We start from the raw sequence: 25,472 nt of genomic DNA, 5'->3' as shown, positions 1-25,472 counted from the left end.
TGCTGGTGTAAGTTCTGTGCTTTTCCATGTACTGGTTAAAGCTGTATAAGCTAAAACTGTGTAAAGCTAACCAAAACTTGATATGAGCTGTGGTAATGCTTAATCATGCTTAATCACTATCACTTTTCCTGACAAGTTCCACGTGTATTAAACATAGCCTTCCTTTCTCTCTCTACCTATAAACTACATAATGAAGAGGAAGTAATTACAACTGAGTAATGAAGTTTTGTTATCTGGTATTGGAACAGGAAAGCCCCATTTGAAAATTGTGTACTTCCTGTATTCAATTAGTAGGAGAAATCTAAACATTTGTTTTGATTCATCCATTACAGTTTCATTTATATATCCAGTAGACAGATGATTTATTTATATCCAGCTGCAGAGAGCATTTTTAAAATGTTATTAGCTTCTCCTGTCGAAGGGTGGAAGGACTTGGGAATGGTGCTGTGCAGGACTAGGAGATGGACTCAGTGATCCTCATGAGTCCCTTCCAACTCAACTTATTCTATGATTGCAAAATTTTGCAAGATCAATACACATTGATATTTGCTATTTCACTGAGCCCTAAAAGTCTTCCATGTGAATGTGGTAAATTTAAGATAATGGGCAATTTGTTTTAGAGCCTTTTCCTGGGCTGTCCCTGAGATACTTGGACATCTGTGAAACATCACTTGGCATTAATGTTTTTAAAGGTTTGAGTAAAGCATGTGCTAACAGTTTGGTTTTCAGATGTCAAGGGAATTACAGTAGCTCAATAAAACACTCAGGCTGCAAAGGTTTAGCCCCAGGGTATGATGATGCCTGCCGACTGCAAGGGTTACCTTTGGTTTTGAATAAGAAAAAGCTTGGTATGCAGCAATCTGGTGTTCAGTTTTGTATTGAAAATTAGTCCCTTCTTAAACAAAACACAGTCAATCATATCTGAATTCCCTTTAGCATTCCTCTCTCTTTTACAGTCCTCCCTTTTCCCATCATATCTATGTCACTTGTGTAGTGTACCACCTGCTGCAGATCTTTCCTTGAAGCATTGCCTTCTCCTGGTTGACTTGATAATAGAGTAATACTAACACATTAATATCTGTAAATACCTTGCTCTGTTGTGTGGCTTTTATCTCAGAGATGGGTAGCACTTGGAAATGCTTATGTGATGCTTCTGGAGAGGTCACTGAAACCTTCTCCAACAGTTAGAGATTTATCTGAGTGCTCTGGTGAAGCTGTGGCTTCATGCATGGTGGGACTGAGCAAGCAAGGCCGTTTCCCAAGTAGGAACAGCCCTTCTTGAAAGCTCTGTTGTAGGGATATAACAGATCAAATAGCCTTTTCAGCTGTGGTCTTGCAGACTGGAGGTGAGGCCATTAAATTTGCTGATGGCACAATTCCTGCCTAGATATTCAGAAATAAATGCAGGGCTTTTCCCCTCTGTCGACTATAAGTAAAGCTGTTTTGTAAGCAACACATAAGGCACAAGCTGCTGATTTCTTCCCTCTTCAGTGATGCGGTAGGTAACTGGATTATATGAAGCTCATATTATCTTGTGGTTATTTAAATTATTTTGATATTTGCATAAAGTAAAGCTTTTGTGAAGTGGCTGCTTCATGCTTCTTTTTGTAACTAGAGGAGATGGCGTGTTTTTTTTTAAATGTCCCTGGTTGTGACAGAAAATAGTTTATTATCTAGCATGAATAACGGCTGATGAGATTATATTATGCTCAGCAAATATTGTGTAAGTTCCACATCTGTAAGCATCCAATATGATTTCGTATGTTCTTCATTTCAGTGCTGTCAGAGGAGACAGTTTTGTGCAGCTTCTAATAAACAGCAAATACTGGGAATGTGTTAACTGTATTAATTACTATTTGGACAATATCCAGAATAACAGGGAATCTGAAGAGCATCTGAAATGCTGTTTAATATAGTTATGTTGTGCTGGAAACCTAAGTCTTGATGGCTTTATGTGAATTTATAGAAAGGCCCCACAGATAGATGTTCTGAAGATTTGCATTTTGGCAATAAATTATCTCTTTATGGCATATTGTTTCCCAACTACTTTAGCTACTACTGTGGAGAGAGAAGAATATTCTTGCATATTCATTCTGCACTGGCTGTGACTTCTATCTATGTATGCTTCTTTGAGAGGAGCATATGACATCACAGTGTCGCCCTGTGGGATTGAATAAGCACCTTGTGTTTATTTCTTTGGCTGAGTGAGGGTTCATGTCACATCTCTACTCCCCCTTGCAGGCAATGAGTTCTTCCCTGGCTCCAGGCAGTGACGTGTGTTTATCCTGTTCAGCAGAGACCTCCTGTACTTGCTGCTTGCAGGCGCTTGGAGGTACAGGTGTCAAAAGAATTAATGATTTTGAGATGATAGGGCTGGTTGGAAAACTGTGGTACCAACACTCCTTATGGGTGCCTTGGAAAGGATGTGTCAATCAGGGGATGAGTGTATGAATGGAGCAGATTGGGGCATTTCTGTGCTTTCTTCATTTGGATGTCTTAGGGCAATGTGGATCCATTTTTATGTACCTGTTTTTATGGCTGTAGAGTGCCTACTTTATGTAGGTTTGGAATATGAGAAGGTGTTTATTGAAGAAGTTGTAGCCCATAACAAGGGCTGCAACTTCTCTGTTCATCCATGCTGCTTTACATAGAGGGGAAAAAAGGTGGTAAAAAGTTCCTTAGGATCTGAATCTCTGGGAGTGCAATCCTGCTGCTTTCATGAATTCTCAGTGAAGTCTCTCTCAAAAATGCAGTCAGACAATAATGGCAATTTTTCAGACTGAAGAGTATTTATAATTAAGAGCTTACTCTAGAATCTAAGATGAATTTTTATTTTTTAGTTTTATTGGAATGTTAATGAGGCCTGCTGTTTTCAAGCTTTTTCTTAAGAAATGAAATTTTAAAAGACAGTGAGGACCTCAACCACCTAAGTGTTTGTTGACTTTAATAAAGTTAAGTCTGTATTCTAGCTCTCATTAGAAAATAGTGGATTTTAAAAACCAATTTTCATTTCATATGATTTTTGAAATTAAAAGTTCTTACAAAGCCCTGCCTAATTAAACCTCCAGACTTTGAAATCTTACTCTCAGCAGTATACATGAGAAAAATTGATTAGAAAATGAAGGAGGATTTTGATGTTACTTTGATTCTATAGTCAAAGAACTCAAATACTCCTTAAAATGGAAAGTCTGCCTTGCTCATTATGAAGCTGCTCTTGTGTCACCATTCTAATGTATATTTGTCTGTCATCTGTGTCTGTCTGTCATCTATCTAAAGATACACATAAATGTATGGGGAAGTGAAATACGATATAAAGAAAAGTTTGGGTTTGAGACAATATGTTAGATAGAACATCTGTTGTTTGGAGCCAAAAAATGTGTACATGCCACCTTCTGTTCTGCATATTCCCCATAATTCTTATCAAACAACTGTAAGTACTTCAGGGGTTTTTTGCAGAACTATTCCTATTGTGAGATGTATCAGTTCAATTAGATTCATTGATTTGGTTATCTGTAGCTTGGTGGAGAAATGTAGTGGAAACATGTTTGGTGTGCTTGGTAAATTGAAAGGGTTTTCATTTGGTTGAGATCATCAGCCATGTCACAAGCATGTCTGTACCACAGCCCACACATGCATTCATGTACTTTTCTTATATAAATGTGAGTGGCAGGGCTCATCAGAACCAAGAAGGTAGAATCCTTATGATATATAATGCTGTGTTTAGACATTTTCATATATTCTGAGGGTGTAACATAACTATTATGAACTTCATACCAATTCTCACATCCTCAGTTGGAAGGTGTTTTGGTGCCTTTGAGATACTTCAAAAACTTGAGGCAATATTAAGCCGTTAGGTGCATTACAGGGGGTCCTTATAATCTGGAAATTAACTGTATCAGCAGAAGGAGACATAATGTTCAGGTTGTACTTTGAAAAAGCTTTTGTAGTTTGGCATACAATTTGTGTTATTCTGCCTTCTCTGTGTAAGAGTGATTTGAATCAAAAGCAAGGAAGAAAAGTTCTCATTGGATTTCTATTATGTATTGACTCAGTGATCTTGCTGTAGATAACATCTATATTAGTAGAGGTGTGCTGTGACCATTCCACCATCTTCAGAGTCTGAACTTTTGTACACGATCCTACAGGCATTCTTAAATAGATTCTTAAAATCTGTGTTCAATAAAATAGCATTCACTGAATGGAAATTTCAATGAAGAATAGATTCTAGAATTTCTTTTACCCAAGGCTGAAGTGCCAAGATTTCCTTGAGATATGAAGTGTTAGAGCCTTTAGAGCATGCAGAAAAGTATGCCTTTCCCCTTAAGGTATTCAATGTAAATTACTTTTTTTAAGCCATTTTTTGGAAGGGGCATTTTAGTGATACAGGAGTAGTGACAAACATACCTGAATGGAAAACCCTTTTTTGTAAAATCTCAGTCAAAGCAATTTGATGTTTGCCAGTGCATTGAAGAAAAGATTTGTTACGCTCCCTGTTATAAACCAGAATAGTTGCCTTGCAAATGATTTGCTTCATGGTGTTTTTCCATCTGCATTTAAGTGCCTTATGCTATTCCTAATTATCATATATGTACTGAGAGGACTGATCTCATGAGAGCAGAATTGCTTTTATGAGCCACATGACACATGAAAATGTACATGAACACCCTTATTTCTGGTTTTGTTATTTTCATTGGAGTCTGGCATTATATTTTTTTCTTCAAGGGACTGTGGAGTCAGAGGACCTTTGTTTCCTTTGTAGTTACCTCTTTTCCATCTTTTTTACAGAACCGTTAGTCCTTGGCTACTAAGAAATAAACAGGAACTGGTGATAACCAGATGTCCTCTCTGATTTACAATTGCTGTTGCTCAGTCAGTATTATGACATTCTCTGGTACAAATGTGTAGAGAAATAAAAGGGTGCCTAGTAGATATATGCAACTAAAATGAAGAAACTGTGTAGCTGAGAAATAATACTGTAATTGGCTGACGCATTTTGGTGTAAGATGAACTAATACGTTATGTGACTAATAATTTAGTAAGAACATCAATAAAAGAGTAATATTAAATAAAAATTTTGCGGTTATGTTGCTACATTGTAACATGTATATTTAAATAAGAAATTACATTCGTTTTAATAGATTTTAGGTTTTTTCATGCAAAAATAGTCTGTTGACTTCAGTCAGGGATTCAATTATTAATATTATTAAAAAAACCCTTAATGCTTATTTTTTTAATGATAGTTGAATTAGGACAGCCTTTTATTTTCAGCATGTATTTTGTCATTTAGTCATATTTCTCTTTTGCATGAAAGATACATAGTACAGTTGAAGTTGAGTTGAATTTGACCCTTAAATACTGGCTTCATTCTTTCTCCAGTGTAAGCTGTATATTGAACCCTTAAGAAATTGCTTATTCTGTAAATGAGATGTTAGGGTTAATGAACCATTTCTAATAGCTCCCATATTAAATTTTCGTCTAATGTAATTTATTAAATTAAATTGTTTATAATGAAGGTGGACATGTGCTTTTTACAGCTGTTCTATACTGTTATGAAATACTTGCTGAGTGTTAATCAGAAGATATCCATGGTATTTCTTCTTCTATTCTTTTTTCTTTTAAATCTTTTTAATCCACACCGCTTAATAGTGTAAGTTTTATTAAACCTAGAAGGTTACTGTCACTGCTTTGTAGATGGAAGTTTGCCCAGGAAGAGAGTGCTGTGGAATAGCAAGTAGGTGATTTGGTTGAAGGAAGCTCTTTCTTGCATGAGTAATTAATCTTTGTTTTCATTCAAGCTGTAGTAAGAAAGTGCTCATTAATTGCGATGCTGTTTGGTCACTTATACTTTTTTATCACTGGGGAGACATCTGGAAATTTGTGATCACCCCTGTGCTTTCCTCAGAGGTAACAGTGCATCAGTGATTGGTGCAGTAATGGATTTATGAGCATTTCAGAAATAAGGTGTGAGCAATGTCTGAGCATTTCAGAAATAAGGTGTTAAACTTCGAGGCAGTAAATTTTAGAGATGGTTCAGATTGGTTATATAATTGCCTTTTGCTCTTTTGTTGCCTGCCTCATTTTTAACACAGGAAATAGGACTCATAGAAATGTTAAAAGTATTATGGGTTTTGAGAAGTCTTTGTCCATTGTTTCAGCTTGCTGCTTCCAGGGTGGCCTTGTGAGGCTGTCTCTGACAGTTTATTAAAAACAGACCCTCTTCTTCAGGCCAGTGATTGTTCAGAGTATGACTTCTGATCCATGAGTCTTCCTGCTAGAGATAGCAAAATGCTTGTGGTATGACAAAGAAGTCAGAACACAAACAAGAATTTGTTATGGTCTTAATGTGTATATATGAGGCATTTCAAGAGGACAGGTAGTTTCTTTGTTATCCTGCTAGTTTTTGGTGAACCATCCTCAAATCTTCAGTAGTCTTCAAATCTTAACTTTGCTTCCTTTTTCTCTCCCTCTTACGTGTTAATTTTTGAGCTTCTGAAATAGAAAAGTGTAATTTTAAATATATCGCAGCAGTTATGCAACACTGTAATTTTCAGCCACTTACAGAATATGCCACATCCTTAAAATCAGATATTCATTAATTCCATAATAAACTGTGCTACCATTTTGAGCCTCTATTAGCTGGAAATAAATTGGTGCTGTGCAAGATGTTCCATCTCAATAGACACTCTGAATATCAAGAATTAAATCCAGCTGGGGAGGGAGCAGCAGAAGCAGGTCCCTCAGTAAAGAAATAATCTTAGTTTGAACACAGGAGGACAGCAGAGCATTTTGAAGCTCTTAAAATGCTGCCTGCCTGAGAGAGATGTCGTGCTTCTGCCCCATCTATCAGAAGAGCTGGTTACATATGCTCTTGGCCTGTTGGCTGCTTCTCTGTTAAAAGCCCGTGTTCTGGCCCCAGGATAGTGAACAAAATATTGAAGTTTGTACTCAAGCAGATGCTCAGGGAGCCAAGAGGTACTGTTTTTTGCATCCATGTCTTAAAAGAGAGTGATTTTCTGGAAATAAGTTTTAGGAAAGCTTGTGAGGGTCATGAGTTGTGCAATGGAACCTCAACATTGGATCAGGGTTTTTAAGTACTGTATCTCTGAAATGCCTCAGGATCTGGCCTCCTGCTTGGTCAACACACAGCATGATTTGATGAAAAAGATGAAAAGATGAAATAATAAAACCTCATAGTCACTGAAAGATAAATGCTTCCATGAGGCATTCCTGCCTTTTTTTCAGTCCTGCCAGATTTAATTACAACCCAAATTAGAGAGGAGGAATGCCTGTGAAAATAACTTGTGATTTTCCATATCCCAGTTTAGTAATTGCTGAACATGTTTAGAGGCCGGCTGCTGTTCTGAAAAAAAAAAATAGATAATATATGGTGTCCAAGTTTGGGACAAATTTTAGGAAAAAAGACCTCCAAAGGGTCCCCTCCCCCCCTTACAATTCCTTCCTTCACCAAGCTCGGAAAGAATTTCCTTCAGGGGAAAGTGGAAAAAACTTTTTATTAACAAAATACAAAAGAAACACTTCCCAGCACAGACCCAGATTGAGATGAACTCGGCAGATCTTCGCCGGGAAGGGCAGCAGAGCTTCTTTGGCAGACTTCCAGAGGTGGTCTCCGAAGTTCAGATCCGTTTCCTCTGGAGCCGGTGCAAATCTTAGGGATGGGGGGGGGGGGAAGGGAGAGGGGCAGTTTAGGCAGCCGGGGGGGGGAAAAGCAGATGAAGCAGCGGAGGGGAGGGGGGCAGCAGAAGCAGCGGCAAGCAGCAGCAGCGAAAGCAGCAGCCAAAAAGCAGCGGCAAAAAGCCCCAAAAGCTGAAAAAACACCCGGCTAGATAAAACAGCCCGGGGGAGGGGCTGGCAGCTCCATGGTGGGGGGTAGGGAGAGGAGCTAGTCAAAACATAACCCATAACATTCCACCCCTTATCCCATATCGTGATCATTGACACACGATTTGGATACACACTTACTAGGCACAAACTTTCTCTGACTTGCTCAAAACCTTCAACACTTACACATCTCCTCCTTCTCACTTGCTCAGGCCTTTGTCACTTACACATTTCCTTCTATTCATAAAATCTGGCATACAATGGTAGTGGCACTCAACAATAATATTTGTGTACAACTTTATCCTATAATCAGATCACCCTGAGGTACATAGCAGGTTGTTCCATCCTTCTGCACAATCCACCAAGTACATCCTGGTCCTTGAGCAAAGGCAATCCCACGAATGGGTTTGCCTGTACTCGAGGCAGGATGAATCCATACTGTCTTTCCTAGCAACCCTCTAACATGGGCCACTGGGACTTTGTCTCCGTCTACTACATTAAGGCCTTCAGACTGGGCGGGACCTGCTCGGTTGGTGGAACCTCGAGTGTTAACTAACCAAGTGGCTTTTGCCAGGTGCTGCTCCCAGTTTTTTAGAGATCCCCCACCCAATGCCTTTAATGTGGTCTTCAACAATCCATTGTACCTCTCCACTTTACCTGCAGCTGGTGCATGGTAAGGGATATGGTACACCCACTCAATACCATGTTCCTTAGCCCAGGTGTTGACAAGCTTATTTTTGTAATGAGTCCCATTGTCTGACTCAATTCTCTCAGGGGTACCATGCCTCCAAAGGACCTGCTTTTCCAGGCCCAGGATGGTGTTGCGAGCAGTGGCATGGGGTCTCCAACCATCCGGTGGTGGCTTCTACCATGGTCAGCACATAACGTTTTCCCTGGCGGGTCTGAGGCAGTGTGATGTAATCAATCTGCCAGGCCTCCCCATACTTGTATTTGGACCACCGTCCACTATACAAGAGGGGTTTTACCCGCTTGGCCTGCTTGATGGCAGCGCAAGTGTCACAGTCATGAATGACTTGGGTAATGCTGTCCATGGTAAGATCCACCCCTCGGTCTCGTGCCCACTTATAGGTGGCATCCCTACCCTGATGGCCTGAGGCATCATGGGCCCATCGAGCCAGGAACAACTGTCCCTTATGTTCCCAATCTAAGTCTATCTTTGAGACCTCTATCTGAGCAGCCTGATCTACCTGCTCGTTGTACCTGTGTTCTTCATTAGCCCGACTCTTGGGAACATAGGCATCCACATGACGGACTTTCACGGGGAGCTTCTCTACCCGAGTGGCAATGTCTTTCCACTCATCAGCAGCCCAGATTGGTTTTCCTCTATGTTGCCAGTCAGCCTTTTTCCAGCTTTCAAGCCAACCCCACAGAGCATTGGCTACCATCCACGAATCAGTGTAAAGGTAGAGCTTTGGCCATTTCTCTCTCTCAGCAATGTCCAAGGCCAGCTGAACAGCTTTGAGTTCAGCAAGTTGACTCGATCCACCTTCTCCTTCGGTAGCTTGTGCAGCCTGTTTTGTGGGGCTCCATACGGCACCTTTCCACTTCTGGTTCATCCCCACAATGCGGCAGGAACCATCGGTGAAAAGGGCGTAGCGTGTTTCATCTGCTGGCAGCTGGTTGTACGGTGGAGCTTCTTCAGCCTGGGTCACTTGCTTCTGCTCCTCCTCATCAGCGAGACCAAAATCTTCACCTTCTGGCCAGTTCGTGATTATCTCCAAAATCCCAGGGCGACTCGGGTTACCAATGCGGGCGCGCTGCGTGATGAGGGCAATCCACTTGCTCCATGTGGCGTCGGTGGCATGGTGAGTAGAGGGAACCTTTCCTTTAAACATCCACCCCAGCACTGGCAGTTGAGGTGCCAGAAGTTGTGCTTCTGTGCCAATCACCTCTGAAGCAGCTTGAACTCCTTCATAGGCAGCCAAGATTTCCTTCTCTGTGGGAGTGTAGTTGGCTTCGGACCCTCTGTAGCTTCTGCTCCAGAATCCCAGGGGTCGGCCTCGGGTCTCACCAGGCACCTTCTGCCACAGGCTCCAAGACAAACCATGGCTCCCAGCTGCTGAGTAAAGTATGTTCTTCACATCTGGTCCCCTCCTAACTGGGCCAAGGGCTACTGCATGGGCAATCTCCTGTTTAATCTGAGCAAAGGCTTGCTGCTGTTCAGGGCCCCAATGGAAATCATTCTTCTTGCGGGTAATAAGATAAAGAGGGCTCACAATCTGGCTGTACTCAGGAATGTGCATTCTCCAAAAACCGATGGCACCTAGAAAAGCTTGTGTCTCCTTCTTGTTAGTAGGTGGGGACATAGCTGTAATCTTGTTAATAACATCAGTAGGAATCTGACGCCGTCCATCTTGCCACTTCACTCCTAGGAACTGAATCTCCCGAGTAGGTCCTTTAACTTTACTCTTCTTGATGGCGAAGCCGGCTTCCAGGAGAATTTGAATAATTTTTTTCTCCTTTCTCAAACACTTCCGCTGCTGTGTTTCCCCATACGATGATATCATCAATATATTGTAGATGTTCCGGAGCTTCACCCTTTTCCAGTGCAGTCTGGATCAGTCCATGACAGATGGTAGGACTGTGCTTCCACCCCTGGGGTAGTCGGTTCCAGGTGTACTGCACGCCCCTCCAGGTGAAAGCAAATTGAGGCCTGCACTCTGATGCCAAAGAAATGGAGAAAAATGCATTTGCTATGTCAATGGTGGCATACCACCTTGCTGCCTTGGACTCCAGCTCATACTGGAGTTCCAGCATGTCCGGCACGGCAGCGCTCAGCGGTGGAGTCACTTCATTCAATGCCCAATAGTCCACAGTCAGTCTCCATTCCCCATCAGATTTACGCACAGGCCAAATGGGGCTGTTGAAGGGTGAGTGGGTTTTACTAACCACCCCTTGGCTCTCCAGCTCTCGGATCATCTTATGAATAGGAATCACAGCATCTCGCGTTGTTCTGTACTGCCGGCGGTGTACTATTGAAGTGGCAATTGGTACTCGTTGTTCTTCTCCCTGCAGAAGTCCTACTGTAATTGGATTCTCAGATAGTCCAGGCAAGGTGTTCAATTGTCGAATACGCTCTGCCATCATAGTTGCAATTCCAAATGCCCATCTTAGTCCTTTTGGGTCCTTAAAATACCCACTCCGAAGGTAATCTATGCCCAAAATACATGGGGCCTCTGGACCAGTCACAATAAGATGTTTCTTCCAATCCTTTCCAGTTAAACTTACTTCCGCTTCCACCAGGGTGAAGTCATGCGATCCACCTGTCACACCAGCAATTGAAACAGATTCTGCTCCCATGTGTCTTGATGGAAGTATCATACACTGTGCACCTGTATCCACTAAAGCTTCATATTTCCATGGTTTCGAAGTGCCAGGCCATCGAATCCACACAGTCCAAAAAACACGATTTTCCCTCGCCTCACCCTGGCTAGAGGCAGGGCCCCTCTAAGCCTGTTTCTCCTTCTTTTCTGGGGCATACATCTTAGAAGTTCCCTCAAGAGGATCAGACATGTCATTATCAGTATCACGTTCAGCACTTTGGCTGCGAGAGACAGGAGCGGCTTTCCTTCTGGTGGAACTTCCTCTTTCAATCTTTCCTTCCTTCAAATCCCGCACTCGTTTTGCCAGAGCAGCCGTAGGCTTCCCATCCCATCTTCTCATGTTCTCTCCAGAATCTCGCAAGAAAAACCACAATTCAGCTCGGGGAGTGTACCTCCTCTCCCAACTGGGGGAATGTCTGCGTTGGGTACCAGGATTTCTAATCTGTACAGCTGAAATTTGGAGGAGGTCCTCCTTAATCTCCTCCCTGAGATGCTATGAAGCATGAAAATAATGTTATTGTTTAAATAAATTAGTAATTGGAGGAGACATTTTTCAATTTTTTTTCAAGCTTATTGTCCAAGTTTAGGACAAATTTGGGGAAAAAGAGCTCCAAAGGGCCCCCCCCCCTTTTTTCTTTTTCACAATTCCTTCCTTCACTGAGCTCAGAGAGAATTGTTCTTCAGGTGAAAATGGAAAAAACTTTTTTATTAACAAAAATACAAAAGAAACACTCTCCAACCCAAACCCAGATGAGATGAACCCAGCCGGTCCTCGCCGGGGAGAGCGGCAGAGCCTCCCAAGCCGACCTCCAGCAGCGGCCCCCGAAGTCCAGATCCTCGTCCTCCGGAGTCGGTGCAAATCCCTGGAGCAGGGAGAAGGGAGAGAGAGGGAGGGGCAGCCGGGAGCAGGCCAAAGCAAGCCCAAGACAATCCAAAGCGAGCCCAAGACATGCAAAAGCAAACCCAAGACAAGCCAAAACAGGGGCACCGGCAAAACAGCTGGGGGAAAGGGGAAAAAAACCGGCCAAAGCAGCCAGGGGAGGGGGTTGCAGCTGAGCAGACGGCCAGAGCAAGACACAGCCCACAACCGAAGCGCAGCAAGAGAGAGCCGGAAAACACCAGCCTAGATAAAACAGCCCGAGGGAGGGACCGGCAGCTGCACGGGGGAAGCAAGGAGAGGAGCCAGTCCAAACATCAGCCCATAACACTTATTTTCTCTCTAATAACTTCTTTCCTGAGTTTTGAAATCTAATTAATTTATTTTTCTTTGCATATAATTTATTAGATGCTCAGTAGATCATTTACAGATCTAAATTTTACACTGATGGTGCAGAAATTTTGTTTGTGACTTAAGGATGTAAAACTAGAAAAATAGCAATTCTCAGATAGTCCTGTGAAAGCACAATATTTGAGTGAATGACTTTTCATTTCTGGCTGAGCAGGAGTAGTGCTCATTAATGGGAGCAAAGAGAGCAACCTACCTAGCAATCTATTAATGGGGCTTGGTAGCCTTTCCGTTTATGAGGAAACATAATGAATGACCTATTAGATTATGAACCTACTATGTGGAGAGCCATGGTCCTCTGGGCTTTTCCTAAGCAAGGCTGGTAGGACATCCAGAGAATCTAGTGGCTTGGGCTCTGTAGATATGGATGGTGGTCAGAGATTTCTTCAATTGTCAAAATCTGTGGAAATTGGGATAGTGTGTTTTGTTGCTTTATCACAAAAATGCAAACTGTGAGCAGAAGTAGAAGTGCTCAAAATTCATACAGAAAGAGAGGCGGGATAGCTGGTGTGTCTTGGATTTCTTTTTTAAAAATTTCTTACAGTTTATAACAAATGTTTGCTGTGTATCTGTCAATGAATTGTTATGGACAGCAATTATGGTGTGAATATGTGCTGTATTTTGATTTGAAATTCATAATGCTGTAACAACAAAATGGTTGCCAATTTATGCATCTGATTTAATTTTCTATTGTAGAATAAAATGAAGCTGAGAGGTTTTTCTAAAGTTTGTAGAGGACTCTTATTTGCAAAAGCACTGATTTCTTTAAATTCTGCCTTTTGATTTTTTCACCATTGCTTCTGTTGATGTCAGTGGAAGTTTTGTGGCTTGTTTGTATAGGTATCAGATGTGAGCATCTCCTACCACCACTGCTGATAGCAGCTCTTTCAGCACTGAGCACATGGTTTGTGTTCCCTGAGAAATCTCACAGCATATTGCTGCTTTTAAAACACAGTTTGCGCAATAATAGCCCACTCAGTCAGGTGATAGCAGCATATGAATGTGAGCTCAGTTCTGGAGGCCATTTGTCACCCTGTTGATGTGGTTGGGCTTAGGACACTGCAGGTTTAAAAACTGCAAGCTTACAATATTACCACTCTGGAAGTGCTGCAGGCTGGAGTGTTATTTATTGACAGCTAAGAGGCATTGGCAGTGACCAACTTGGTCACAAAAACTGCTTCTTAAAGTTCTCTTTTTGCACCAGGTGAGGTGATAGAAGATACTGCTTTTTGCACAAGGTGAGAAGATGGAATGGCATCAAACAGCTTATAAACCTGAAAATGTTGAGCTGAAACCCTGGGGTTTGGCTTTTAAAATAAAAAAAATAATAAGAGCTAAAATAGTGAACTAATTGATGATAGTTTTGGAATATTTTTCCTACTTGGTGGTGATGAGATAAAGTTTCATTTAAGCCAAATATCATCAAAACCTTTACTGGTTTTGCATACTAGGAATGAGGAAACTCTTGGGTGCCTGGTTTTGGTTTTGTGGTTTTTGTGATTTCTACCAGTTTTTCCTTGCTTTTCAAGATGGATAGGCTTAACGAAGCAGCAGAGTAGCCAGAGATTCCAGCTAGTGAAGGAAGCAAATTAGCATACAATATGGTAATTTGTTTTCCCTGTCCTTCAGTCTCAGTGAGGAGAGTCTAAATATTTCAGTGACTGAGACTTTGGATTCCCATTCCTTGCTACACAACAACAAAAGCTATTTATAGCAATAACACTGAGCAGCAATACAGCAGACTCAGACAGCTACAGGCACTATCTCACAAATGTTAACTGCTTTTGCACTGAATACTTCTGTGAAAACAAAGAGCACTGAGAAATGAAGATCAAAGCAAAACCAAAAGAAAGATTTTTTTATTGCTATGTTTTACTTTGCTGGCAGACCAGAGCAAAGGTTTTCTGAACATTTAAAAGATGAAAAAGGTGAAGAATCCCAGAAGCGATTTATCTTGAAGCGAGATAACTCTAGTATTGATAAAGAAGACAATCAGGTTGGTTCTTGGTTCGAGAGTTGCTGAAATTTGTTCTGTTTTTGAAGGTGGGCTGACTGATGTTATTGTTGTTCTTTTGTTGTTGCTCTCCTCCTGCCCTGCCCTCTTGCCCCTCCCCGCCTCCTTTGGCACACATGGCATCGAGCCCCAGCGTGGCTGCTTCAGCCGTGGCAGTGTGTGGATTTGCATGGGTGGTTTGCTTGGCACAGGGCTTGCTGCATGCCCACGGGAGGGGGAATGCCGGTGCCTCCAGGCTGCGTTAAAGGCTGTGTCAGTTGCGTTCCTCAATGTCTCGCCTAACTATGGCAGTTGTTAATGCTCCCTGTAGCTTCCTTCCTCCTTTGTAGCCATTCAGAGTTGGATTTCAGTATGGACCAGTGATGAACTGATGTAGCCCAAAAAGGAGAGGGGAGAAAAAAATGTTAAAAAAAAAAAATAAAAAGCCACAAAATTGTGATGGTGATGCCAGATTGATTTTCTTTTTTTTTTTTAATCATCCTAAATTACGTTTTGACCAAAAGTAAATGAGGTTCATCTTTTACTTCCCTTCCTCCTTCTGTGCCCTTACCACCTTTAACTGTCTGTGTAACTTGCTTGTGCATGTATTTTGGCAGATGTTCTCCCCTGTATTGCCTGTGCCATAGTGCCATAACACTTCTTTAACTTAGGTGAGTAGGGGAACACCAGGGAAATGTGTGTATTTGTGCTGCCTTTAAAAGCAGATGTTGTGCTGTTTCAATCCAGTGCAAGCTGTGTATGTGGAATAGATTAACAAAAAAAAAAAAAAAAAAAAAGAAACGGTTATGATGTAATTTACTTTTATGAGAATTCTCACAGGTAAGAGAACAGCATATGCTTTCTTTGCTAGAGTTATGTTTGTGGAGGAACCAGCCAGTGAGTTTCTTGGTGCCACTTCCCTTCATGTTTTCAGTAAAGGGCTGTTTTTTTTCTTTCCTTTTATCACGCTTTTGTCCTTGACTTTCAGTTGTACATGGCAGCCTTGTCAGTTGTGCTGCATTCGAGTTGGCTTTGAAAACAAACCCCAAGCAATTTCACGGTGTGGTGACCATGGGGGTCGATCAAAGGAAGGCAGCATGACCTATCTCACCCAGTGCACTGGTGCAGGGGAGAGAAGGACCAGTCCTTGAAACCCACTTATCAATGAAGCATTTCCCAATGGGGCTCATCTCCTCTGTTCCTTCCCATGGCACAGCAATTTCCCATACTGTCATTTACTAAGATGCAAAAATGGCCCATCTTTTCCCAGCAAAACTTCAGCAGAGGGCTCCATACAGTGTGAAAATTGTTAAAACTGTTGTGCTGAATATCTGGGACTTCTTGCACACACAGACTTTTTGGCCTTCTTCTAGGGTTTATAGTTCAGCTCTTGCAGCCTAGTTATCCTTTTTCTTCCTTGATTTCTCAGGTAGCCCACCACTGCCTGCCCTCCTGCTCCTCACAGCTGGTAGGAGAACCAAGAAATGTTAGCAGTTGACAACAATGACACTTAGACTTGGGGTGAGAGCACACAGTTTTAGGATGGCGGGTCCACAAAAGCTGTACAGAAGGCCTCCTTTTGGCCACCTGCTCTTTGAACCCATATGCAATATCTAACTGGAAATCCTCAAGCACCCAATCTCACAGGGTTCTTTGTGCAGGAACGAGCTATCATTTTCATGTTTCATTTGTTTAAGTGAACATTTATTATTCTCAGCTGACAGTTACTTAATGGCAGTTTTTAACAGCTCAACTTATATAACCCTCCTGGTTTTCTTTCTGCTCAGCAAAACAGAATTCTTCCATTTAGAGATGACAGACGAAGTAAATCAATTGAAGAGAGAGAAGAGGAGTATCAGAGAGTGAGGGAGAGAATATTTGCACAAGATGTGAGTAGTTATTTTAATTGCCTCTTTAGTGCCATACCTTTGCCGGTAGTCAGACAGTTTTGCTCCCTCCTATAACACTGCAGCTGGACTTGCCCTATGGAGCTGGAGGTGACAGCAAAAGCAGATTGTTGGAGAGGGTCTCAGAGGAGCATTAGAGGTGTGGAGGTTGGCTTCTGGAGAGTGAGGTGATGGGAGTTGCAGGGAGAAGGGTAGAGGAGAGATCAGGCCCAGTATGTTGTCTGGGGAGTGCCTATCCTGTTTCTTGGAATGTTCATGTTCACATGGCCTAGATTTGCTTCTTTTTTCCTTGTCTTTTGCTAGCCAAGAGCAGTGATTTAAGTAGACACTCTCAATATTTTCAAATAGCTGTGTTATTTTATATTTCTTTCAAGGTGGATCAAATCTTTATAAGTGTCCTTCTGTAGAGACTCCTCATGGTTTTGGTATTTTGGGCCAGTGCTGCACCATCAAGAGAAACAAAGAAACAAAGAAACAAAGAAACAAAGAAAAGGCAGTGGTTAAACATGGAGTTGAATAATTTTTTTTAAATGACTGATTAAACTGTACTTCTACCAGCAGAAAGAGTCAGTCATGCTGTTGATGATTATATTCTGAAAGGAATAAAATGAAGCAGGCATTAAAATTCTTGCCCTTACCAAAAAAATCAGAATTTGCATGACAAGATATATTGCTAAGGAAAATATTTAAATCTGAAACATCTGTGAGCAATGCCTTATATTCCTGCAAGGAAAAAAAAAAAAAAAAAAAAAAAAAAAAAGGAAGAAAATCACAATTTGCTATAATACTGTATTGATGAGATAATAGAAGGGGGAAAAAAAAAGAAAAAAGTCACCATTTTAATGTTATATCTCATATCTCAGTGGGAGTTTTTCCATTTTGGAGGAATATGAGTATAAACCAAATTAAAACTATTTTTGAATATCATATATGTCCTTTTAAATTAGAACTCTTCTTATGTTTCTGGGCTCATAGTACTATTATCTGGTTTAGGAATTGCATGTGTCCAAGTTGGGTTTTTTTGGCAGAATACGCTGTATAGTTTTAAGATGTCTCACTTCTTAATAAATAGCCTCACTTCTTTCTTGGCTGAGATGATTTCAGTAAAAGCCCTTCAGTTTCTGTTTTTCCTTCAGCATGTTTGTCTGATGTAAATACTGTCACAGGCTCTACATGGTGGAGTTGCCAAATTGTTCAAGAGCTGCAAGAGCCTCTTTGCAACAAGTTTCTTTTAGGACATATATGAGGTTTTTGGTACATATCAAAAGAGCTTGTGCAAAACCAAAAAAATCTTTGGGTTTTGAAGCAGAATTCAAATGGGGCAAAATGCTAAAAATTACCAAAAAAAAGTTATTACCAAATAGTCCAGTTTCTATCACAAGCTGCACCTAGAAATGCCAGGCAGGGAAACAGGTGTGACTGGAAAAGTGTGATGAAAGTGACTCTATGGTGTATTGCTGCTGTTAACTTTAGGTATTTGAGTTCTGAAAACAGGCAAGTGGTGAGGATTTGAATTGCCCACAGCAGGAGGCTGTTATGGTTCATTGAGTTAGCATTTTCAAGTGGCAAGTCCTAACTAAAAGTGTGCTTTGTGGCAGGCATTTTAAATGTAATTGGGAGGGAGCATTTTTAATGATCTGCAATGTTAGGTATCTGTCCCTTTCTCCTATCCACTCCTTTGCTCTCTCTCTTCTATTATAGGTGTTAGTGAGCATCACAGTGCAGTGAATTTCAGCAATCTATGTTTTAGCTGAGCTTTTTTTGGGTGGAACACCCCTTGCCAGATACAAGGTGTTTTTAGTATGATGCCAGTGATTGTGGTGGTGGACAATATTTTTTTTCAAGTTTAGGAAAGAGAGAAACGGCTTTCTTTTAAATAGTCTTATTGTAAGACTGAATTTTTAAGGCCCTCTGCAGTCATTCATTAATCTAATTCTCCCCAGGTTTGTGTGAGGTAAGTACCTAAACCTTGTTAGTCTGCAAATTACAGATATAGGAGAGTTGAAGATGGATTAATCATGTGGTATTTTTATTACCTCTATACTATTTACACTGCTGTAGTCAAGCCTTTATCAGTGCCTTGCTTGTGAATCTTAGCAAATGGATCACATATACATCACTTCTAATTAGAATATGCATGAAGAGAGCTTGCATGGGAGGTCTTCAAAGGACAGCCATAAAAGTCAAGAGTACTGTTGTAACTTGTTGCACCCAGCAACAACCCCCAGTCCCCCCCACACGTTTTAGGTAGCCAAACCCCTTTAGATAACTGCCCAAGAGTCATGAAATTAAATAAAATATATGAGAAAAAGGCAGTCTGGTTGCCAGGACAAAAAAATTCATGCATGTTTCAAGTGCTATGAAAAATGTCTTAACCCAGGCCCCATGTAACAATATAAAGCTTGCCTGTCCATCCTTTGATCTTGCAGGACTCTAGTGCACCACATCACTTCATCTCCAAGTGGGAAAGTTTTAACAAAATAAGTATGTTCATGAGTAATGCCATCTTATGACAGTCTTTATGATGATTAGTCTGGTATTAGTCAGTTTAAATTATACTTTCTCTCAAGTTTTTCCATCTGCTGTGTTGGCTATTACAAATTTTGACAAGGAGAGCTGGAAGTTCTAATGACTCCTGTCTCAGCAAATGGCAGGGATCGAGAAGCATGTTAGTTTTGTATTTTAATAAGAAGGATTGGTGAATAAATAAATAGTTAATAAGCATGATTATTCCAGCTCACTGAAATAAGAACTGCAAAGTGCATCTCAAATTTTTCAGGCAGCTAACAGTAAAAAAGTGCAGACTGAGCTCTGTTATGCTCAAAACTGTTTTCAAGGGGTTTTTTTATTACAAAACAATTTTAAAACAATTTGTGAATTTTACAGCCAAGTACACTGGAGCAGAGGACCTGCACTATTTGGGTCTTCCAGAGAAGTGCCTTGTCTGAACTGCTTTAGTTGTGTTTGGGAAGTTGAAAAGTTAATTGTCCAAGAAAGACAAAGAACAACATACAGGAATAAAAGAGTTGTTATTTCCCTCTGTGTAGATTTAACAGAGAATGCCAAATGCATGCATAAATGATACATGATGTTTGGCTTTTAAACATGCAGAAAATTGATTGTAAAGACTAGCAATCCAATTACCTGGGGGAAATTTCATTCTTCAGGGTTAGAGCAATGTATAACCTCATGAGCCAGAGTCACTCTAGGACCTTTCAGTGTTCATAAATGCATTCTCTGGCAATCATTCTGTATTCATTGAAAAATGTAGATTTTTTTTTTTTTCCTACTTACACAAATGCTAGAATTGCCCATGGTACACATGAAACTTATTACAGGTAATACACCATGTTGTTTATTTTCTGTTGTCAACTGTAGTGTCTATTTTTCACCAAGGAGCGTACTCTAAAGAACCAGATCCTTTAGGTGCAGTAAGTCATGATTCCTGTAGTTAAGAAAACTCAGAGAATGTTTATCTTAATCTCTGACTAAAAGATAAACAAAATAAATATATGTGGACATGGTTTTAGCCTGTTCTATCATTCTAGTATGAAAAGATTAGGAAGAAGAGGGCTTAAAATTAGTAAAAACTAATCAAAGGCACACCTCGTGCTAGCCACCATAAACCTGTAGGTAATAAAATCCTGTACTGGTGTCCAGAGACTTTCTTTGTGGCTGCAGGTCAAATAAGCATTAGTTGGAAGCCTCAGATGTATCACATCTTGTTAACTGACATGAAAATGATTACCTGATAGCATCCACTGAAGGATATTGCTGCATATTAATAGTTATCTGTGTTTGATAATGTAATTAAAAACAGGAGCAGCAACTCCCAGTATATCTAGTGCACTGGCATCACTGACGCACATTTTCCATTTGAGACTTTGGAAGGTTCTTGGAAATTGGAAAAGTGAAATACTAATTTCATAAATAACAATTAGTTATATAGAGCACCCTAATATAAATCTTGCATGCAGAGATCTCCAAGGACACTAACTTGTGGGTATTCTTATATAATTTTTTGATCTGGTAGGTTTGTTGCCAGTATGTTTAAAGGGTAAACAAGAGTCAAGTGTTTTAAGGATTTTTTTTATAACAGCTGTGCTGTGTCTTTAAACTTTCCTAGAGCTTTAAATCGAGCAGCACTGATGCTATACATCAGGAAAGTGAGTCCTTACTTTGTAGTAGCTAAATTTCTACCCAGAGCTGCTTAGCCATTTGATTTTTAACAGTAAGAATAAAATAAAGTGCCTGTCTTCTCTGCCTCTCAGCCTCACACGTGTCTGAAGAATAATTTCCAGGGATTATGTGGCACTGTGCCAACATCATCAACCAAGAAGAAAAATGGAGTTATTATGGACCCAGATTAAAGTCTATAATACACTTGATAGTCGTTCCCATCAAGACACTAAGAAGGAAGCAGACTTTTCTGTTTGCTTGATAAAATAGAAATCCCGGATATTTATTCTCCTTTATGCCCCAGTCTCTTTAAAAACGTTAATAAAATAAAATAAATATAGACATGTGCATTACAGGCCCCTTTGTTTTTGTAACTTTATGGGTACACAGTCCAGTACTCTGGTCTAAGCAAAGGTTTTTATGTAAGAGTAGCTGTAATCCTGTGGTTTGCAATGTGACTGCACAGAAGTCAATGCACAGATGTCCATCATGAAGCTCGAGATGAAGACACGACCCCACAGCTGTGGTTGTACGAGTCCATGGGGTGACTGCAGTATGCTTTTCTGGGGCTTTTTACTTCAGCATAGTTACATTATGCTGAAGTCTGCACATTTGTTAATGAAACCTGGTACCTGAGCAAGGTGCATAAAATGAGAAAAGACACAGTGTTGCAATTGTACAAAGGATCCTAGGATCCTAAAAAGGTGAAACACTCTGTATCTTCTCTCAGCCTGGAGTGAAACTCTAGGTCTGCTATAGCTGGTGGGAATTTGGTTCCTGGCAATGGAAAACTTGCTCCTGATATCCTGAGGCTTGATGTTAAGGAAAAACATACTTGCCCCTGATTCAGCCCAGTGCCTTGAAAATCTAGCAGGAGTGCAGTGTGGGAGCTCACCTGGGAAACCACAGAATGTTAATGTTAAATGTTCCCTAATGTGGATTCTGAGTGGATGAATTGCACTCTAATGAGAAATTGTGTGGCCATCTCAGGGATAAATTTCTTCCTTTTTCAGATTGATGGGGTAGCACTAGCTGTTGTGCCAAGGCATCAGCTGGAACATTAAGAATAAGCAGAGTGTTGCTTCTGGTGTGGGCAGCACTCTTTTGAGTGGGTCATTAGCTCACCCTTTTCAAAACAGAAACATCCAAAATCTCTGCTTATTCCATACTGATTAAATTTGACACAGTTAATGATGGCATTTGGCATTTTATTATTCTTTGGGCTGAGTCCTGTTTTTACAGAAGTAATGGCCATGATCTCTGGTGTCCTCCTCCCTTTGCCTGCCTTTTGTTTAAAGTGCAAGTGCTGACTGTCCTTTCTTCTGCACCTGATTGAGATATAATCCAGTGACAGCTCTGAGGCATTTTGTGTAGTGAACATGAAATAGGAGGGAAATTTAAAAAATCAAAGAGGGACAATTATTCATGGGTAATTGAGTGCAGCTTTATTTCTTTGCATTAAAAAATCAAGAAATTCTGAAAGAATTATACACTTGCCCATAGGATTTATTTCTTCTGAGCTCTTCACCTTTTTTGGGACTCTAAGTCCTCCAGCAGAGAGCTTTTTTGCTATGGTTATTAAGAAGGTTATTATCATTTTATATCTCAATGTTCCCTCTTCAACCATAAAATATGATGTTACACTCTTAAGTACTGCAGTATCTTCTCTCCCTTTGACGAAGCTCATCAATTCTGCATGCTTTCCTTCTGTTTGTCCTTCCTACCTATAGCTTGGTGCTATCCTGCAGTTTTATTTTGAGGTGATAGGCCAGACCAGTGGAACCTTATATTATGCAGGGAAAACATTTTTCCCCTTCAAATTGCCAGTATTTTGCACGTAGTGCCTTCTTCAGATGTCTCAACTGAGAAGTTTCAGTTTGTTCCCAAACTGAGAATCCTCATTGGCAATGTGTTGTAATGCATGGAATTCATTTTACTGGCCTGACCTTATTCTTGACCTTTTTTCCCCTCTTGTCTTCTGCAAATGCAAATGATGCATGAATTGAAATCCCCTTCAGCCTGAGCAGGGGTGGTAATTGTAGAATCAAGGAAGAAATTTGAACAGCAGAACATATCTAGAACATCTGATACAATGCCTTTTTTATTTTTCAGTCAGTTTGCTCCCAGGAAAACCTTTTTGTGGAAAACAGGTAAAAAATAGCTTTATTTTGTGTGTGTGTGTGTTAAACTTAGCTGTTTCTCGGATTTTTTTTTTTTTTTTGTCTATCTGTAGTTCTATAGGCATTTATCCTAATAAATGTAAACAATAAATACTGTTGAACAAATGTGCAGTCCATATTATCTGCAGTGGTTTTGTGCTTTAAGAAGGGATAATAGAGCTTGCCTTGCAGTGTAGTGTTTGACCAGATAAAGTATTACTGCTGCTTTCCTGAGGCTTTTGCGTTTCAGTTTCAAAAGCAGATTGTGGGAGAGAGGGGGAGCCACCTAACCTTTCATTTCAAGTGACCATTCTGTCTCTGGAGTGCCTTTAGAATTTAACTTACGGATTTTTGAAAAGCACTCTAGCAGTGCCTGGATGCCAGTATTTATGAAACAACACACTTGGGTGTCTGTTGTTTAATCTGCTGTTCTGTGGGACTGAGCAGCAGCATTGGCATCACTTGTGCTTGTGAAGGCTTACAAGTTCCATACAAGTTCCTGCTTTACTGCTGCTGTGTAGTAATGCGATGATGATATTTGAGCTCAATGTTACTTTGCATTACTGCATGATAGTTCTTGTGAATGTTATTTTTATTATGTTAAATCCACTCAAAGCAAAACGGAACAGGAAGCTGTATTTGAGATCTACAAAATATGAAGTGTTGGCTCCATAACAGCTGTAAAGTAGCTTAACTCTGTTGAAAATCTTAGAAATTGTGTACCTTTATGGCAGATGAGGATTTTAACCGAAAGTGAGAATTCAATTGGTGTTTGAGCAGTGCCGACCCAAGTCTGTTCTGCACAGGTTTAGAGCTGTTTATGGCTGAGAGGCTCTCTATCACAGTAATTTTGTTCTCTATCCATCCTTAAGTCTGTCAGATGCATTTACGGGTGACGCTTTTCCCATAGAAAATGACTCCACAATAATGGTACAAACCAACTTTTCTGATGGGCATTTCTGTAAGTAGAATGAAGGAAAGCCCTGAGGAGATCATGACCACTGTCATCTGACCACCTCATATTCTGAGGGCCAAGGATATTTCCTCAGCTGCTGCTTCTGTGTAGTGACTACGGAGATATGTTTTATCACAATAAATCAAAACTGCAACAGAGGAACCCATAGAGCAAAAAGCAGATGTTCCCATAAACCTGTTTTCCCTCTCAGGGGAGACTGAGGCATAAAGATGACACCGTTGCTCATATTTCCAAGTCAGCATGGAAAGCACTTGAGGCTGCACTGCTAAGTGTAGGATGCGTACCTTTATGGGATAAATCATTAACTCCATAGCCAGGCCTCCCCTGGTTGATGCATTCAGTCCCATACCTGTGTGAAGGAGAATGTGGTCAGTTCTGGTATTTGCACATGGTTTTCTGTCCTTGAATCTGGGTGCTGATCAGCCCAGTGTGAGGATTGCATACCCAAGTGGAGATCACTAAAAGGCCAGGTTGGAAATTGTACTGCCTGCACTGTTGCTGTCCTGAGGGAGACTTCAGCTGCGTTCTGCAGAACACTGCTTTTTCTTGCTGCATGCCCTACAGCCTTTGATCAGGTGAAGCAATTAAACTTGTACTTAGCTCCATGCACATGAGCTATCTGGTTGATTGGCTATGTTGAAAGTTAGGTGTGTGTTTAAGTGCTTTGCCTTTCTTTTTTGTCAGAGTATCTGAGCATTTCTCTGAGCTGTAAAGACTTCCAAGTGACTTAGCAAATACTTAAAATTACATATGTGGTATTTTACTGGCTTGCAGTTTTTTATCTTCTTGTTAGGTGATTTTTTAATGAATATTCCTTTGGATGTAGATGTATGGTTCCTTAGCTTCTGAGAATTACTTTGCTTGGTAACAGGAAATGCTAAATGGCCCTCAGCCTCCCTGGGTTGAGGGAGGAGGGAGCAATTTTAGCCTTGTTTCATTAAACTGAATCTAGCATAAATTGAAAAATGTATCTAGAAATCAAATAAAACTTTACAAATCAGATAAATTTGAATTACCATGGTTTTTAGCATAATCTTTGTTTTCATTTTTCAGTAGGCTGTTGGAAGACAATAGCATTTGCAATGATATGCATAAGAAAAGACAGCTGTTTAGGTTTGTATGCATTTTATTTAATATTTATTTCCCAATGCATCTCATTTGTGATTCCATCTGTGTCATTTGCAAGGCACACCTTGACATGTGTGTTCGTGTCAATTTTCTGGTTGGAAAGGAGCATGGAGAACAGAGTTCTACCCCACTCTTCCCATGTTCTCTGAATGCAGAGGTAACAACAGAACCCTTTTCTTTGCTTCAGTCCCTCAAGGAACCACATGAGATTTTCAGCTGCCTGGCTGCTCAGACTGTGACTGTGGTGGTAGCTCATTTTTCCTGGAGCGTATATGACAAGCACGTTTCATAGACTTGTGCCCAGATGGACCTTTTTTCTTTTGTTGGTTTGTCAAAAGCTGAAATAAAAGTATATTGAGACAAAACTGATTGAAGTTCCCTTATCTGAAGTATCTGTGTTTTGAAACTTTTTCCTGTTAACTTTGTCTTCCCAACTCCCATTCCTTACACACAGAGAACATTCAGATGCATCCCATATCCCAAAGAGCATCCCAAGCCAACAGGAAATCAGTAACAGTCAGTCCCTATTTTCATGGAGAGCTGTTCTACCAATTGACACACTGGATCAATGGAAGACTGAATCTGGTGGTGGCATTGTTCTTCTGAGAGTTTTAGAAAGGTTGTCTTCCACCACCATCAGTTCTCACACGTTCAGATCAACA

General features: G+C 40.6%; 1 protein-coding gene across 40 annotated transcripts in view; it reads left to right on the top strand.

Annotated features, from left to right (window-relative positions):
• Window positions 1-25,472, top strand: part of ARPP21 (cAMP regulated phosphoprotein 21) — a 198,157-nt gene that overhangs the window by 106,417 nt on the left and 66,268 nt on the right. For 14 of the 40 annotated variants that reach the window (XM_079302577.1, XM_079302613.1, XM_079302578.1 and 11 more), the window contains 4 exons: window positions 14,356-14,464; window positions 16,249-16,350; window positions 22,660-22,697; window positions 24,736-24,795. The exons of 4 other annotated variants lie outside the window; for them this stretch is intronic. In XM_079302577.1, the coding sequence (XP_079158703.1) occupies window positions 14,356-14,464; window positions 16,249-16,350; window positions 22,660-22,697; window positions 24,736-24,795 (309 nt within the window). The remainder of the gene's footprint in view (window positions 1-14,355; window positions 14,465-16,248; window positions 16,351-22,659; window positions 22,698-24,735; window positions 24,796-25,472) is intronic. 22 more of the 40 variants (XM_079302591.1, XM_079302584.1, XM_079302592.1 and 19 more) reach the window with 6 other exon arrangements.

Source organism: Erithacus rubecula (genome assembly GCF_903797595.1).
Source record: "Erithacus rubecula genome assembly, chromosome: 3".
In the NCBI taxonomy this organism is placed as follows: Eukaryota; Metazoa; Chordata; class Aves; order Passeriformes; family Muscicapidae; genus Erithacus; species Erithacus rubecula.
The sequence above is the reverse complement of the archived record's forward strand: the minus strand, read 5'-3'. Positions and strand labels throughout refer to the sequence as shown.